This window comes from Alosa pseudoharengus, unplaced genomic scaffold (assembly GCF_046254945.1).
Source record: "Alosa pseudoharengus isolate Yale_2024_CS ecotype anadromous, Long Island Sound unplaced genomic scaffold, YU_APseudo_1.1 YU_APseudo_1.1_scf_9, whole genome shotgun sequence".
In the NCBI taxonomy this organism is placed as follows: domain Eukaryota; kingdom Metazoa; phylum Chordata; class Actinopteri; order Clupeiformes; family Clupeidae; genus Alosa; species Alosa pseudoharengus.
This window is the reverse complement of record NW_027468881.1, coordinates 27,737,371-27,756,086: the sequence shown is the minus strand read 5'-3', so window position 1 is coordinate 27,756,086 and position 18,716 is coordinate 27,737,371. Positions and strand designations below refer to the sequence as shown.

Here is an 18,716-nt window from a genome sequence, read left to right as displayed (position 1 = left end):
TTGGTTTCCAGGTCTCATTGAGAAGTGGTGGCGCTAGCCAGGCTAACTGGAAAACAGAGGATTCAATGAATTTGAACATTAAATCGGGCATAATCCAACCATTCAATTATTGTATGAGAGGAAATGGAAAATTGATAGGCTTAGCTTATAAACAATGCAATATACCCACTACAAACAAATTAAGTACAAATTTAGACTGAACAGCGACAGATACGTGAATGTGTCTTTTATGCAACATCCATCATCCTATACCATCCAAGCAGCCTCCTACTAGTCAGCAACCTCCCTAAATCTAGTGGACCTAACCATAGGCAATATTACATTTTAGGGTTTCCGTGATATGGTTGTTGTGCCAATGTGATCATTTTCAAAAGCAATGGCAAACTACACCACCACGTGGTGTTGCCACATAGCATAGAAATCTAGACGCACCCTAGCGGCAGCAAATTACATTTGCTTCCAGGGCTAGTCTAACAACGCAACGTTGGCTTGTGAGCTCGAAAAATTAAACTTCTATCAGGCCAATCAAATCGTGTTAGGTGGGCTTAACATAATGATTAATGGCAGAGTTGCAACGGTTTGGCTTGAATTCTCTGCTACTTGAAAACAAAGAAGATGGATGTTGCTGTTGGCCAACAGTGTGACACGAGTTAAGCTTGTTTTAAAATGGCAAAAGTTTGAACTAGCCAACTAGCTCCGCTGGTGGGAAAACGCATTGGACTCAGCTGTCCTATTGCGTGCAGAGGAAATTTGAAAGACAACCGATTATCCCGCCCCTCGGACTGAGCACTGCGAACGGTGAGTGCCCAGACCCTACATTTTAATGTGGGTCTGGCTCGTCAGGCTAGTTGCCACATACACTAACCCTGAATTTAGAACCTCCACTCATGTGTAGTGCACTATGTCCTGAATAACTAAAGTGGTTATTCACTATAGTGCACTACATAGCAAATGAGTGGCTGTTCTGAATGCAGGCTAGGAAATAAAATAAAGCACGCCTCCCAAATACAGGTTACCCAGCCAGGTTGCATGTGTGTGTGGTGAGTGTGTCTGTGCATGTACTGTATGTGTTGGGCCAAAACTATTATTACCCTCATCAGCCATGTGGGGCTACAAGCACACCAAGTTTCTTGTGCACAGGACAGGTGATCGGTGTCCTGGATCACACTGACCAAATATTGAGATGCATTATCAAGATAACGGTCCTGCAGTGGCAGTCATTATACATCTGAACCTCTGAATGTGGCACATTCACAAATAACTGATATGACACACAAAAGGTAACATTTGCATATTTCGCACTTGTGTTACATTCATAGAGTTATCACTTCTGAGAAGTAATGAAGGTTAAATTAACAAAAAATAATAAAAAAAAACAAAAAACATAAATAAATATATAAATAATATTTTCAAACAAACAGAAAATATATTTCAATGAGCCTGCTGTTGCTTAGGCTATTGTTTAATTATCAGATGGACACATGGAGGTAAGATGTAAAATGTGTATTTTAGGGGCTTTCTGATATTAATATTGAAATGGAATTCTAGAATTATCTTCCATTTTCACAATTTGGAAATGCATACAATAAGTGAATCTTGGCACAGGCTCCAGCAATTCTCAACATGAAGGTTCTTCCCATTGATATAGCCTGTTCTCGAGAAAACAGAGGCAGACGGAGTCACTTAACATGAAGATTACAAAACAGGAATAACAAGTTTTCCCAGACATTCATACTGTAGTCTACTTTGCAGTTGACCAGTTCAGAGTACAAAGACTGCGTAGCATTACTTGCACCATAGGTGTTCACATTGTACCTTTCCAGTCTAAGGCATTAAACTGTCAACAGGCAGCATGGCAGCTGGAAATTCTGCATGTTGACATTCAAAATGCTGATTAGTCAAGAACATAGATCCAACAGCTACCTACAAAAGGTCCCCACGATCAAATGGTCTGTTAAGATTTTTCTTTCTTTCTTTCATTCAAGTAAATCATAATTCATTTTTCAGAGTCTGCCGACTTAGTTTAACATCATCTGTTTTGTTTTAGTTTATTCTTCCATTCTCGCTGTTAATGAGCCGATTTGATAAATATGGAACAAAAAAAAAACAAAAAAATCAATTATCATAAGAGATGTAGACAATCAAATGATTACGTTTGATGCAAAAGCAGTCTCTGTTAGGTCTGTCACCCAATATCAGAACCAACTGGACATCTCATTCAAATCGCCAGCATTATATTGCCTCAAGTTTGTGCCCTTAAAACAAACGGAAAAAAAAAAAAAAAAAAAACAGTTTTATCAGTTCAAAAAGAAAACAAATCTCCTTTGTGCACACACTGTGGCCAAAAGCACAGTGTGCACAGTATGTGCTTGGACAGGAGAAGCAATGAGGTTGATGAGGGGTGGCTGGTAAGTGCAGATAGTGAATGCTTCTTCGCGTCTCTCCTCTCCTCTGGTGGCGGTGTGGGTCCCCCCCGCGGCACACGCCATCGCAGCGGTCACACTGCTCCGTTTGGCAGCCTCCTCAAAGGGCACTGTGGTGGGTCTTCAAGGAGATCAGGCCTCCTTTATTTTGGCTGCAAGAGTGGAGTTCTCTTGCCGAATGGCCTTGTAGTCTTCCAGGATCTTCTCCAGGTTGGTGATGGTCTTTTTGCTGTTCTCCGTTTCAATCTGCAGTAAATGGATGGGACAGACACACATCAGTCTATTTCAAACAGTCTCAATCTGTTTGAAAAAATTTCAAGTTTCAGTCTGCAGCAAATTAATGGGGTCAACACACCAGTCTATTTTTAACAGTCTAGTTGCAAAAGCCTATTTTACTTTAGCAAAGAGTAAGAATGTGCTGCATACCAAAATGTGCGAAGCATTACAGTTTTATTTGAATTTCTGTGAAAGGAGCTATGTGGAATTCTGTTGGCTTTGAGTGGTCTTGAACGCAGCCACATGGCACTTTCATTGACCTGTGGGGTATTCCAGAAAGCAGGTTTACTGGCTTAACTGGGTATGTTAACCCAGAGTAAACGGTAAACCTGGGATTCCAGTTCCAGAAAGCAAAAAAATGATCAGGCTATGTAGTAACTATAGTAACATAGGCTCTGAACTAAACCTGGTAGGGGGTAGGTTTTGTTCAGGTTATGTTCAATTATGTTGGGTTATTTCAGTGCATGTTCAACCAGGCCGCTATTTTTACACTTGTCACACAATGGCGTTTCATTTTGACGAAGGTCCGGTTGACAAAGAAGCACAAAATCATGTAATATTCATCCGTGCAATTCACCGTGAGAGGGCGATAAGACCACGACATCACATGATAGCCTATCCATTCTTTTCCAAACGAGTTTTTCAAGAGCGCTCGAGTTTTTCAGCTGAATCCTAAATATACAGTAGGCTACTTGAAAATCATTTTCCATCCCTACATTACGCATGGTGGATTAGAATAGAATAAAATAAATATTTAATGTAGGCTAGCTAGCCTACGTCTTTGGCTCACCAGACAGATGGACAAACAACATCTCAGACACATTGAAGATTGGCTATAATTAAAACAAGTACAGTACAAAAAAGGGGAAACATAGCCTATAGAAAATTTATAAATAAGTTTAAATATAGCTGTACAGCTCAGCCAGCTTATGTTGTCACTAAGTTTGGTTAAGAATGCTGATGGCATTTGGGATAAAATATTTTTTTAATAGGCTACACACGCTCTCCGACTGGGAGTTTTTGTAGTGTTGGAGACGCAGAGCATATCGGCAAGCTGTCGGTCGGTCCGTAAAGTTTGCCTTGCGCTAAACCAGTTTTTATTCAATTTTCCAAATGTGCACCGAAATGTGTCCAATAGGCTACCCATGCCTTCCGACATTCACCCTTCCAATGATGGAGCGCAAAAGTTTAACTTGGCCCACAGCTGCAGAACCCGCGTTAAAATAGAAAATTAAATTTGGGATTCTCAAAGAATTCTATGGCCCACTCAATCTGTGACAAGATAGGCTAGTTTAAGAAAGCATAATTCAAAGCAGTCAATACAATAGGCTACGTGATGTACAGTGAATTATTCAATTGTGCTTTTGACATTAAATAGGCTATCCTAAACGTACGCATTTACACGGTCAGTTAGGCTATTCTCTGCCAAGCAAGGTCTCGGACGCAGGCGCTTAAGTATTGCTTTTTTTATTATTACAGTTCTCTCCTCCTCGTAAGCCTCGACTACTCCGCCTCTGAAAAATGGTTTCGACTCTCAATAGATGATGCCTTTATAAGTTCGCCGTGAACGCGCACAGGGTTGATTGAACTAACTGGTAACCGGTGCTTTGGAACCGACAGCTCGGGTTTAGTCGCCACAGGTTCAGACAACCCAGAGGTTAAGTTTTATCTCAGTGTTTGTTAAACCTCCTTTCTGGAATACCCCTCTGCACTGTAGTTAACACAACAGCCACACAGAGTCAGCTTGGTGCCAGCTAAGTTTGTATGCTAATTTCAGTAGGTATTTGGACAACACTGACCCATAGGTGTTTTTAACATTACATCAAAACAGTTGTTTCTTCTTGCTATTTGTATGTCCTTTTTGGATGTTTTGAACTAAAATAAAGGGTTGAAGGAGAAATTTTGGATTACTAACATTTATTACATAGAAGTGATTAACATTTAATTTTCTTATATTCTTTGTATGCTTTCTATACATTCAATACTGTGCATCAACTTTGCTTTGTCTGTCATTTGCTCTTTCCATGTCATGATTTTCTAATAAAGGTCATGCGACCCCTTTGTCACGAGTTAAGGGTATTCTGCCTTAGGCAGTAATATTAGGAATATCCCGACAGGAACTAAACTATGGTAAGAGAATGTTGACGGATGTATATGTATTGTATTGACCAATTATCTACTTACTTGGAGTAGCCCCATGACTTGCGTATGGTGCATGGATCACATGCTATGTCCAAGAAGTGTATATGTATTGTTGTATTTCTGCATGTATGAGGATTTTTGGAAAAGACCATTGTACTCATGTGATTTGTATTACCAATGTAATTAACATGTATAAGATGGGGTGCCACCGAAGCAATCTGCTCTACTTGTAGGAAGGTAGGCTTGTGAGCACAGCCGAAGAGCAATCGATAAAGGATCTGCTAAGAGAAGCAATCGGTAGGATTGGCTTAAAGCGCTTGATACGGGGATTGGATTGGTTGAGAACATTGCTATAGTACTCTTATAGTTTGCTCTGTTTTAGGCGTGAGGTAATTTGGCTAATAAAAATATATTAAAGGGACACTGCTATGGGGACTAGTAATAGTAAAACTGTTAAATTGCCCAAAGGTATACATAATCCTGGATGTTTAAAAGATATGTATAAGAAATATGGACCTGAATGTGTAGATGAATGTTTATTGAATAAGTGGAGTAGATGGACTGAAGGAAAATTTCCTTTAGATGGTACGTTGAGTTTGGAAAGGTTAACTGAATGTAGGGCTATGATTGAAAGGAAGGCTAGGCCTTTTAAGCATGATTTGTTTGATAAGTGGGAAATAGAAGCGGAAAGAGAGGAGAAGAGAAAGTAAGTTATATAACAGAAAAAGTTATGGAACAGAAAGAGCAGGGCCAGAGAGAGAAAGAGAGAAGGTTTGTGCGGAGCTATGGACATTTCAACTGAAGTCTATGTGCAGACGAGTGAACCTGACCTCCAGCCCTTAGTCCGTAAATCTCCACCAGCACCCCCTGCACCACAACTGGCTGTGGCTGTGGCTGTTCCTGCTCCTAAGCCCCTGCAAGTATTCACCTACTGAAGATTGGACTAAAATGGCTATTTCTCAGCTTACAACAGACTGCTAGAGAATTCTTGGGAAGAGTGGCAAACTTTGTGGAGGAAGGAGAGCAGGATTTAGGTGGACTGAAAGAAACGGTTGCTGGAATTGTGGAGACGTAGAACACATAGCGAGATATTGTCCGAAGCAGGGTGATTGGAGACAAGACGGGGATAAATCATCACAACGACGCCTTCAGGGTCCGGTCTGGACACAGAATGGAAATTCTGAATAGGACAGGGAGGACTCTGAACAGGGGACTCCGGGACCCCTCATCAACACTTCTGTATCACCCTTTATCCCCAACTGACTTTGAATGCTGCCGCACAACCTAAGCTAACTCTTTCTCTGAATGATAATGATGTATCTTTTTTAGTTGATACAGGAGCAGATGTTAGTACACTTGGAAGGAAAGATAGTTGTAAGTTTTTAACATTAAAAAGCAATAGAGTTATATATGTAACAGGAGCTTCAGGCCAATCAGTGGCAGAACCAGTTTCTACCCCTTTAGTGGTTCAATATGAACATCAGACAGTAGAACATTCTTTTCTCCTGAGCAGTGTTTGCCCTGAAAATTTACTAGGCCGAAATCTAATGTGTAAATTAAATCTTACACTTTTTCTTTCTCCTGAAGGAGTAGGTCTAGAAGGGCCCATTTATCTGTATTGTCAGAGAGTTAACCCCACATGGATAGGATATGAGTGTAAAGACATTAGTTTAGCATTAAAATCTCCGATCTCGGTTCTAGAAAAGACAGAAACCCCTGAGCAATTTCAGTGTACAATCGCATGTTTTCAAGGCTCTCCAGATCAGCTGTATGTGAAAGAGTGGTACCAGATAGGAAATAGTATTGAGACTATTGATGTAGCCGGCGTATTGACCTCTAAAATCTACTCTGCAGTAGTAGTAGACCTGTCTCCAGGTCTGAAATATTTGTTTGCAAACCCAAATTCTTATCCACATGTTGCATTGATAAAAGCCCAAGAAAATTGGATTGATTTAGGGCCGTTTGTGAAAGCGTGTGTGATTGCTAAAGATTGGACAGTGGTCCGAGATACCCCAAATTTGTTTTATTCACCATCACAAGATGCATATTTTTTCCAACAATGGTGTTCTTTGAAAGTTACTCCTGTGCAGAAAGGGCTCTCTGCATGTTTAATACCCTCATTAACCCAACCCGATGAATGGAGGGTTCTCTCTTTAAAAGAGAAAGCAGATCTGTTAGCCGCTGTTTCAGATAATCTCTGGGCAGCTGATAGTTATGACTTTGGGACTCTATCTACTGCTCAACCATTAAAAATATGCGCAAAAAACATTGTATTACCCGTCGAAAGCCCAATATCCGTTGTCGAAAGAGGCTGAGCAGGGGATAGAGCCCGTATTCAAATAATTATTGGATAGGGGAGCTATTGTGCGTTGCAGTTCCTCCCCAGTTAACACACCAATTTTGCCCGTTAAGAAGTCTGATGGCACTTGGAGATTTGTGCAAGATTTAAGACTTGTTAACGACGCTATTCACCCGAGGCATCCTATTGTGCCAAATCCTTGCACAATTCTCTCTAGTCTGCCATCCACTGCGAAGTTTTATTCTGTAATTGATATTAAAAATGCGTTTTTTATGATAAGAGTACATCCTGCCTCTCAATTTTGGTTTGCCTTCACCTTTAAAGGTCAAAGGTATACTTGGAGTCGTTTGCCTATGGGATACACAGAATCACCTTCAGTGTTTAATGAGGCATTAGTGGCCTGTCTGACACAATTTACTCCACTGGCAGGAAGTACTGTTATTTCTTATGTTGATGATGTTTTATTAGAAAGTCCATCAAAAGAATCATGCCTGATTGACACAGTGGCATTGCTGAAATACCTGGCCAGGGTGGGACTTAAAGTCTCTAAAGAAAAGTTGCAACTCTGCCAAGAGCAAGTTAAGTACTTGGGTCATATACTTACTCCTGGCTGCAGGGCCCTGGATGCGTCACGCATCACTGCAATTACTGGTTGTCCGAGACCCAGGACAAAGCAGCAATTGTTAAGCTTCTTAGGAATGATTTGTTATTGTCGTGCTTGGATTTTAGACTTCTCGGAGAAGGCACAACCTCTCCGAGCACGCGCAAATGCTTGTAAGAGTTTGACTGACATTGTAACTTGGACTGACGACTGTGAGACTGCTTTTGTGATTTTGAAACAAGCTTTAGCTTCAGCTCCAGCTTTGGGATTGCCTAATTATGATTTTCATTTGTTTGTGTGTGAAAAAGGAGGTTACATGTCTGGGGTATTATGTCAGTTGCATGGTGGACAGTATAGACCAATAGCCTATTTGTCAAAGAGACTGGATCCGGTAGCAAGAGGCTGGGTGCCTTGTTTGAAGTCTGTTGCAGCTGCTTCAAATGCAGTAATGGCTTGTGCGGATCTAGTATTAATGCATCCTTTGACTGTTCATGTTCCACATGACGTGCATGCATTGCTTTTACAAGCAAAGACATCACATCTGACAACTGCCCGCCTCCTCTCGTACCAACATGTGTTATTGACGTATTGACATACGTTGTACTACCCTCAACCCATCGACATTATTACCTACCGCCGAAGATGGCGAAAGCCATGATTGTTGTGATGTCATAACAATTTGTACTAAACCTCGTCCTGATATATCTGAGGAACCCCTTACTAACCCTGACTTAATTTTTATGTCGATGGTTCCTCATTACGCTTGGAATCTGGAGAGGTAGGGAGTGGCTACGCTGTGGTGAATCAATTTGAAGTGGTTGAATCTTACTCGCTCCCTCCAACTTTTTCTGCCCAATCTGCTGAGTTGATTGGACTTTTTCAAGCTTGTGTGTTGGCAGCTGGAAAATCTGTTTGCATATACACTGATAGTCGTTATTGCTGGGTAATTGTTCATGACCATGGAGCAATATGGAAAGAAAGAGGCTTTCTTACGGCTACTGGTAAACCTGTACAACATAAAGAATTCATTGTATTGTTGCTGGAGGCAATTCAGCTTCCTTCTGCTTTAGCAGTGGTTAAGTGTGCAGTGCATATTAGAGGCGCTGATGAGGTCAGCCTTGGTAATGAGAGGGCTGACTCGGCTGCTAAAAGTGCTGCGAAGGGGGGAGTTGAGAGGAGGATACCACCAGAGTTTTTAAGACTTTCGAACAAAACACAATTGTTTTTTAATTTGAATTTGCATATACCAGATATAGTGACATCAGGTCAAGCTTTAAAAGAAGCACAAAAATCGGCAGATACAAAAGAAAAAGGAAAAATTGTAAAAAGAATAATGATGATTGGTGGCTACATACTCCAACAGGCAAGCCTGTTTTACCAAAATGTTTTCATATAGTTGCTAAAGTTACTCATGGTTTAGATCATGCGAGTGCAACAGCTATGGTAAAAACAATAGAACAACTTTATTTTGCACTAGGATTCACCACCATGGCAGCTGCTTACTGTGATAGGTGCATTACCTGTCTAAAACATAACACCGCACCCACAGTGAGAACCCAAGGAGGGCATCACCCACCACCATCAGACCTGTTTGAACATATTATGATGGATTTTATTCAATTGACAAAATGCAGAGGTTATGAATATTGCCTTGTAATTGTGGATATGTTTTCAAAATGACCAGAATGTTAATGGAATATTGTAATCTAAATTGACTAAAATAACTACTACAACTGGGATGGATTGGGTGACTGCTCTACCTTTGGCTCTCCTCTACCTCAGAGGCCGTGCATCAAGATCAAAAGGTTTAAGCCCATTTGAGATTTTGACTGCCCGTCCCATGCCAATTCCAGGTTTACCTAATCCTAACCTAATGTAGTTGGTACCTTGTCTGGTTACATGCGAGAACTGATTGTTGCTCTATCTTTTGTTTCTTAACAGGTGCAGTTGACTTTGCCTCAAAGTTTTCTGGATACATACCCAGTGGAACCAGGTGCTTGTTAAGGACTTTCGAAGAAAACGCTGGAATAAAGAACGGTGGCGTGGACCGTATCAAGTTCTGTTGTCTACACCTACTGCAGTGAGAATTGCGGAAAGAGACTCTTGGATTCATTTGTCACACTGCAGAGTGGTGAAAGAACCGGAACATTATCATTAACAGATTGTGACTTTATGCTTGAGGTTGACCAGTGGAGGTTTTGGCAAACTTCACCAGTAGGCCTTTGGATATATGTTCCATCGGGGATAAGGGAAGTGTTGCAAGATCCTGCTGTTTTAACCTGCATTACAACTAGAAAGTATTGGACTACAAATGTAGGGAAGTATGCTCTGATTGTTACACATTTTACTAAGTACACATGTGAAGTCATTCCTTTTTGAGGGTAGGGAAATCAATTAGTGTGGTACACCAGTGTCCATTAAAATTAGTGGATTCAACCATCCATCATCCAAATCAGTGGTGGATATTAAAAGTAGAAACAAGATATCAGTATACATTAAATTAGCACTGTTTTATTTCCAGTTTAGCTAGATATTTCATCATCGCTGGACAGTGACCTGGGGAGGGCCTACAAACCCAAGCCAGCTCTGCTGTTGAAGATAGAATAAAGCTTTTGTTGTTTTGTAACTGGGAGTAGAGTGGGGCTAGTGTTGTTATTCTGTGTGTTCTTACTGATTATGCCCACTTCTCCAGAGGAGGAGATCTGTTGTACTAATAAAGCCTGTCAACTGGCTTTCCAAGCTAGAACAACTGTAGCAGGGACGAATGAGACCTGCTGGGTGTGCCAAGAAAAGTCTTTTCAAATGCGTGTTTTTCCCTACAGGACTTCTGATGATTCTGCATGCTCTGCATTTCGACTGTGTACTAGTAAAGATTGCCTTAACATAGTAGGTATGACAGGGATAGAAAATTTTTTAGGTGGTTCGTCCTTGAATATTATGTTAACATTAATGGATTCTGTTTGGATAAATAGAACTGGACAAAATATTTGATAGAATGATATTGAAATGTGAAATGAGTTTTACCCTGATATGATGACCCGGAAATGTTTTTGGACGATGTTATTGGAAATTGGATTTTTCTTTTTTATTTCTTTTTGATTACTAAAATTTCTTTGTGGCCTTAAGCCCCAAAGGGGGGAAATGAAGGAGAAATTTTGGATTACTAACATTTATTACATAGAAGTGATTAACATTTAATTTTCTTATATTCTTTATATGCTTTCTATACATTCAATACTGTGCATTAACTTTGCTTTGTCTGTCATTTGCTCTTTCCATGTCATGATTTTCTAATAAAGGTCATGCGACCCCTTTGTCACGAGTTAAGGGTATTCTGCCTTAGGCAGTAATATTAGGAATATCCCGACAGGAACTAGACTATGGCAAGAGAATTCTGAAGGATGTATATGTATTGTATTGACCAATTATCTACTTACTTGGAGTAGCCCCATGACTTGCGTATGGTGCATGGATCACATGCTATGTCCAAGAAGTGTATATGTATTGTTGTATTTCTGCATGTATGAGGATTTTTGGAAGACCATTGTACTCATGTGATTTGTATTACCAATGTAATTAACATGTATAAGATGGGGCTTCGCCCTAGAGAACTTTGAGTAGTGTTACTGGAACATGATGTTGCTAGTGACCTGCTCCCGGTATCGTGAATAAACCTGCAGTGGTTCCTCACAAGAGGATGCTTGGATATTTTTGACCTCAGGGTCATATCTGCCTTCCACAGCTTTCAATCCCACCCTGAAATTTCACAGTGCACTGCACAAAGATCAACCGCTTTCCTTTAGAAATCATCACCATCCCAATTTTCCACGTTTGAAAGAACACTGTTCTTTTGTGCGGTTCATTTACTTCACCCTTTACTGGGCACATTTCCTTTTTCAAATAAAAATTCCAAATTTTGTCAAATTCCAAACTATGTTTTTTCTTTAAAGACTTTTTTAAGATTTGTAAAACAATGTGTATTGTTGTTGGGATTTTGCTCTTTGATGCTTTTTGTGTACGGTCAGCTTTTTTGTGTATGCATAGAAGACACAAAGAGTATTTTCAATAATTCCATATTTTTCCACACTTTGTAGATCTATGCAAGCACCCTGCTCTAACCATTCCCTACATAGGTCTTCTTTGTCATTCAAATTGAATCGGTCATAAATGCAAAAAGGATACATTCATGTACCACATAGCCCAGGTATGATTCATATGCACTGGTATGATTCATATGCCCTGACATTAAGGTCACTCGGACCAGCTCTAACAATTGGCATAACCATCTCGTCTTATTTGAAATGAGAGCCACTCATACCAGACCAATGCTGTCCTCTGCTGGCTGTCCAAATCCACTGCAAGCAAAATGCTATTCAATTGTCCTCTGTTAAATTCAATATATTATTTTTTTTTGTGAACCTCCACTGAAAAGAAATATTATCTCAAGAACATTTACAGACACCAATGCCCACATCCAAAGATGCAAACCCATGGCTACAGAGGGAAGGGAGACTGACACTGAATATAAGCAGCTTGCCCAGTTTATACTGGATGATAAAGGCAAAGGGTTAGTACGGTCTGACTAGTAGGTACTTGGTTAAGTAGTGTGGTGCAAAACTCAAAGCCTACCTGCTCCTCCAGATCTCTGATCTCTCTCATGATGGTGCCTGTGTCCTCAATTGTTTGAATGAGTTGTGTACAGTTCTGATATTTAAAAAAAAGGACAGTGTAAGTCAGACAAGCAAGAGCTTCAACAGTTCTCAAGGTGCACCTCTCTGATAACACAATCGTAAATAAAAACTGTATTAGTTTTCAAAAAGGTTTGAGATGGATAGGCTCTTACCTCATGTAGGGCTGCCAAATATTTGTAAGACTTGCGGACCGACTCATCTTTCTTAGCATCCTAGAAAACACACAGAAGCATGTAAGACACCATATAGGACACTTAAACTCCAAAAAAGCTGAGTGCATTGTTGACTATTATTGTAAACGTATAGTGATGTACTGTAGAGTGTAAACCACTCACAAGACTAGTATGGAAGCAGAGGAAGGAGCTTCTCAAATGTTACATCACTGTTTTGATATGTACCTTGAAAACCAACTCATCTGTCACGGCAAATGTGCGGTCCAGCTTCCCAGTCAGACTGTTAATCTCTTTCTGCAACTCCTTAGTGTCGGACAAAATCTAAAATGACAAAAGGAATCAATAAATAAATCATGTACTTCAACAGAAACACATCAATTTCATAACCATCAAAATGAAGAGTTAATGTGGTGTAGTACCTTAGTGATTTCCTCTTTTTGTTTCTTAATGTTGCCGACAATCTCCAGAATTCTCATAGTGTATGCTGACCTCGAGGCATCTTTGGGCAATTTTTCATATTCTGTTAGCTGCAGAGAAAAAAAAAAACACTTAGAAAGTAGAAGAAACATTCGATCATGATTTATATGGGCAGAGTCTACCTTGTAACTGGTTTGTGATTCAATTTTATACCATTTAGAAAGATTTTCTCACCAACTGTTTGTAAAGTGCCTCCTTCTTCTTTGCCTCTTCGGCAGACTGACGGATTTTATCATGAAGCTCCTTGATTTCAGCCAACATTCTAGAAGATTCCACCTGGGAGAGAGATGAAAATTTGACATGAGCTGCATCACTTGATGCAAAGTTGATCACATCTGTGCATATGCAGCTACCATCTCCTGCCAATAAAAGCTAAAAAGATTAGGGATGCTGCTTTTTACCCTCAAAGCTACCACACAGTGTTAAACAAAACACTCCAATAGATGCTCTATGAAAACTTAATTTACAAAGTCAGGAAACATAAAAAAACTGGCAAGACTCCAACAATTTCTAACACTGGAAAAGGTAAGTAAGAAATGCTAAGTTTGCTAAGTATAAGCAAACTAAATATAGGTGGTGTAAAATGTAAGGGGTACCTCTTGATCGCTGCAGAGCTCATTCAGCCTGCGCTGTTCCTCCAGGAGAGGGGCTTTGTGTTTCTCCCATTGGGCCTTCAGACTCTCCAGCCTCTTAACACTAGCATCTACAAGGCTCTGCCACACACACACACACATACAGCCAGGATACAACAGTCCAGGTAGAGTTTGTTTATTCCAATTCAAATGGATTCAATAGAGTACCGAACTGTGACGTTCCGTTTCCACGACGGCAGTGTCACTGGATCCAAACAAACTTTTGAAGTGGCTTCAATAGTATTGAATGTAGACATGTGGCATCATTTCAAGTTAATAAATTGTTTTAAAATGTAAGCTATAGCCACTTAAACATGTTTTACCAGCTAGGCAGCAGGCAGGGTCGGGTCAGATTACTTTGAAATGTAATCCATTACTGACTACAAATTACATGGCAATTTTTGTAATCAGTAACATAATCAGTTGGATTACCAAAAACATGTAACGTAATCTGATTACTTTAGGATTACTTTTAGATTACTTCAATAAATATGCCCATTAAGTAAAAGACACCGCCACAGAACTGATGAAAGAATTCTCATTCTATTTTTCTCCACTCTTCTCCAAACATGCACAACTCATCTTAACCTTTATAAGGGCACACCTGGACAAAGAATTTAGCTTTAGCTGGATTTTTTTGACCCAGGGACATGGCCCGAGATTGGCATAAAAAAGGGAACCATTAAACCCAAATGACACCATGTCCATTTCAATTGTGGGGGTGAGAAAATTATTATTTTGGGATGTTTTTCAACCAGGGGGACCTGGTGACTTTCTCAAAGTAAACGGTAACACTAAAACAAGAGGCTACATTAAGATTAGGAGGAAAAGATCAGGCAGTGTGCCGAGAGACCTGCCCCAATAGTATGTAAGTTAATAAGTAAGTATATCTTTTGAACCCGTGAGGGACATTTGGTCTGCATTTATCCCAATCCGTGAATTAGTGAAGTCGAACCGGCAAGCCCAAAGGCCGAAGCCCTAACCAGTAGGCCATGGCTTCCCCAAAAGGCAGCATTTGAACATTAAACCACACAATGATCCAAAACATACAGCCAAACAAGGCAAGAAATGATTAACAGAGAACAATATTAACATTTTAGAGCGGACCTCAATCCGTCAAAAAAGTGAGCACAAGGCCAAAGTGATGGCAAATAATCGTTCCTGCCTCAAAACACAGATTGCTGCTAAAAAGGTGCAGTCTACAATCATTGTGGAGACATGAAGAGGCTTGGTGGGTATTATGAACCATTTTGAGAGCTGTGGTGGTAAATAAAGATGTTTCCAGTGATTGTTTAAAAAGGGTATGAATAATTTTGAACACGCAATTTTTCATAAAAATGTTAAAAGATAAACACTTTTTTGTTATTCCATGTTTTTACCACATTGTTTTGCAACCTTTTGGCATGTGCAAGTGTCATTTTAAGTAGGAACAAACATATTGGTCAAGAGAAAATCAATATTTGCCAGGGGTATGAATCATTTTGTTCTTAACTTTATCTTAAAAAAGTCTAAAAAGTGAACGTTTTGTCAAATTAAAAGATAGCTAGGCTATCATAAAAAAGTTGCATTGTTTGCATGATAAAATGTAATCAGGTAATTCCCAACAATTTAACTGTAATCTGATTACACAATTTTTTTTATTGTAATCTGGGCTGATTTTTGTAATCTGATTACGTAATCCAGATTACATGTAATCCGTTACTACCCAACCCTGGCAGCAGGTTAGCCACATAATACGGATTCCCTGGCAGGTGTAATAAAAAGAAACAAAATTCCAGTGGATATTTTACGTCTTATGAAAGACTGGCGGGCAACTGTTAAGAGTGACGTTTTTTGCCTAAAAAATAAAGCCAAGACATGTCCGTGAATTTAAGGATTTTAACCGCAGGCTGAAGTTAAATGCCAGTCTCTTTTTTTACGGAGGAAACCCATGCTAAAACAAAATATTTAAATAGATTACAGGGTTCCCGCTCTAAGTCAAATGTACAATTCCATGACTTTTCCCTGACAAAAAAAAATGAATTTCCATGACTTACTATGTAATGAATGGCACAATATACCGACCAATGATTTCAGAGCAGCCGCGTAGGGCTCAAGAATCTTTTATGAGATGAATAAATGGGCATTGAATAAACAAAGTTGGGCTACTCAAGCAAGCAGTAAAGCTAATAACCAGATATACACCAATTCTGCGTGGAAATATTTGTATTAATATATTTTGGCAAGTAAATTTTAAACTGCGACGACGAAATTCCCTGATATTCCATGACTTTGCCCCAAAAATAATACAATTTCCTGACTTTCAATGTCTGGAATACACTTTGCAAAATTCCATGATATCCAGAAATTCCCTGACTCATGGGAACCCTGAGATTAAGAAAGCCACCACCACTATGGTCACCTCTATGGTTAGATTGATTTGTTTTAGGGCTGGGACAACGCGTCGATGTAATCGATGACGTCGACGCAAAAAATAAGTTGACGCAAAATGTGCCCGTCGATTCGTCAAGCATAACGCGTGCCGCTAAATATTTTTCATTTGACACCTTCAGTGTTTCCCATGCATTGACTAATCTGTGGCTAAGTGCCACGAGATCAAAACGGGCCGTCACACGTCTATGTTGTAGGCTACTACAGTGTTTCCCACAGAATTGGATTCAATTTGTGGCGGTAGCTGACTTGGACAAGGGGTGGGGGGGGGGGGGGGGTTGAGGCGTTTGAGGGAACCCTTGCAATTGTAACACAGTTGAAAGGCTGCTGATGTGTGGATGCAATTCATAACGTTTTCTACATAGTTAAAATAAAGGTTCGTACTTCTCCTTGGGACAAGCACTTTTGAATTTTGGAAAACACTTTTCCATTTACATCGGGATTTTGCAAACATTCAGTGTCAGAGTCAATAAAATGAGCCCTTCAACGAAATTGACAAGCAGCTGTGAGTAGGCTAAGCATGCTAAATTCGACATCCAAACAGTATTCTAACGTTAGCTTTGAGATACTGCTTGATTTTATAACTTAACTTAGTTTCTCTTCAATGTAGCCTACTATGTTGTGATAAGACCTTAGCAGAGTTCACTTCAATGCAGCAGTTTTGAACAAATTTGCGCAGCATGGTCAGATGCTAAGCGGATTTAATAGCAATTTAGCCAAACGTCTTCTATGCAATGCTTCTATGTGGCAACAACAATCCTTCAACAATCGTGAATATTTTGTTAAATGCACATGCAGAGGAGTGGCAGCGGGCTACGAGAGAGAGCGGGGCGGGGCAAGGAAAGGCTGCGTGCGTAAAAAGGATGCAAGGATTTGACCTTATATTTAATTAAAATTAAATTAAATTAAATTAAACATAGAATATTAATCTGTGGCGGCCGATTTTTATTTCGTGGCACCCCGCCACAGATTAGTCAATGTATGGGAAACACTGTACTATTTAAATTAAAGATGAGATAAAATTCTTTCATTGAGCTGCACTTTGGGCTTCTATACTCTTTGCACACGCAGCCTTTCCTTGCCCCGCCCGCTCTCTCGTAACGAGCCCGCTGCCCCTCCTCTGTGTGCATTTAACAAAATATTCACGATTGTTGTTGCCACATAGAACTATTGCATAGAAGACGGTGGGCTAAATTCCTATTAAATCCGCTTAGCATCGTGACAATGCTGCGAAAATTTGTTCAAAACTGCTGCATTAAAGTTAACTCTGCTAAGGTCTTATCATAGTACATTGAGAGACTAAACTAAGTTAAGTTATGCAATCAAGCAGTATCTCAAAGCTAACGTCAGAATACTGTTTGGATGTCGAGTTTAGCATGCCTACTTACAGCTGCTTGTCAATTTCATTACTCATGCAGGGCTCATTTTATTGACTCTGACACTGAATGTTTGCAAAATCCCATTGTAAATGGAAAAGTGTTTTCCAAGACTCAAAAGTGCTTGTCCCAAGGAGAAGTAGACTACGAACCGTTATTTGAACTAACTACGTTATGAATTGCATCCACACATCAGCAGGCTTTTAACTGTGTTAGTGTTACAATTGCAAGGGTTCCCTCACGAGCGTCTTAAAGTGACAGGCACTCAATTAGCCCTACACTACTGAACTTTCTTGAATGCTACCTCTGACCAAGAATGCATTACACTACATTTGCACTTGTATAGTCTTTTATTTTGGAATTTAAGAGCAATAAACATATATTGCAATGTTAAGGAATTCATGTTTCTTCATTTAGATATGTAAATCAACATGTATAAATTGCTAGTAGTCAATTAATGGGGAGATAATCGAATCGAACTGAAAAAAATGAATCGTTAGATTAGATCGCTAGATTAATCGTTTAAAAAATAATCGCTTATCCCAGCCCTAATTTGTTTAGATCCAATGAAATTGCTGCATTGACAATGCTACGTCATGGCTTCGGTACTCTATTCCTTTACATAGTATTGTAGTGGGAGAGCACCAACCTGCAATTTGACAAGATTGTTCTGACCATCGGGCAGGAGATCAATCGTCTGTTTCTTCACTTTTACCAAATCCTCCTTCCTAGACTTGCTCTTCTCTAGTTCTTTCAGCTCTTCGGTCACCTGAGACACACAGAAGAATAACAACGTTGCTGAACATGAACACTTAATCCTTCACAAAAAAAAAATCTATTTAAATTAAGTTAAATCTGCTTGCAGGCTCCTCCAAAGAGCAGCATTTTGGAGAGCTGGGCCCAGATGATTGACAATGACAACGCTACAGCATTTCTTTGGGACGCAAACTCCTGACACCTGGTTAATGGACGTGGCTAGCTGCCTCATGTCTCCGCCCACTTCCTCCATCTGGACGGAGAGCTGGTGCAGTTGCTGCTGGAGGGCGGCAATCTCCTCCTGTTGCTGCGCCCGCAGGTCCTCCTCCGACTGGCGCGAGCTGGGCAGGGAGCTGGTCGCTGCTGCCATCTGCTGGGCACTCTTCTCAGGCTCCTGGAAAAAGAGGAGCAGGGAGGTGGGGTAACGATTGCCATGACAA

General features: G+C 40.1%; 1 protein-coding gene across 1 annotated transcript in view; it reads right to left on the bottom strand.

Annotated features, from left to right (window-relative positions):
• Nucleotides 1–1,425: 1,425 nt before the first annotated feature.
• ccdc22 (CCC complex scaffolding subunit CCDC22) overlaps nucleotides 1,426–18,716 on the bottom strand; it is a 29,353-nt gene continuing 12,062 nt past the window's right edge. The window contains exons 8-16 of the mRNA XM_076275906.1: nucleotides 18,479–18,670; nucleotides 18,170–18,289; nucleotides 13,679–13,795; nucleotides 13,257–13,358; nucleotides 13,025–13,132; nucleotides 12,831–12,926; nucleotides 12,585–12,644; nucleotides 12,371–12,445; nucleotides 1,426–2,669 (exon numbers count right to left, since the gene is read on the bottom strand). Of these exons, the coding sequence (XP_076132021.1) occupies nucleotides 2,556–2,669; nucleotides 12,371–12,445; nucleotides 12,585–12,644; nucleotides 12,831–12,926; nucleotides 13,025–13,132; nucleotides 13,257–13,358; nucleotides 13,679–13,795; nucleotides 18,170–18,289; nucleotides 18,479–18,670 (984 nt within the window). The 3' untranslated portion in view covers nucleotides 1,426–2,555. The remainder of the gene's footprint in view (nucleotides 2,670–12,370; nucleotides 12,446–12,584; nucleotides 12,645–12,830; nucleotides 12,927–13,024; nucleotides 13,133–13,256; nucleotides 13,359–13,678; nucleotides 13,796–18,169; nucleotides 18,290–18,478; nucleotides 18,671–18,716) is intronic.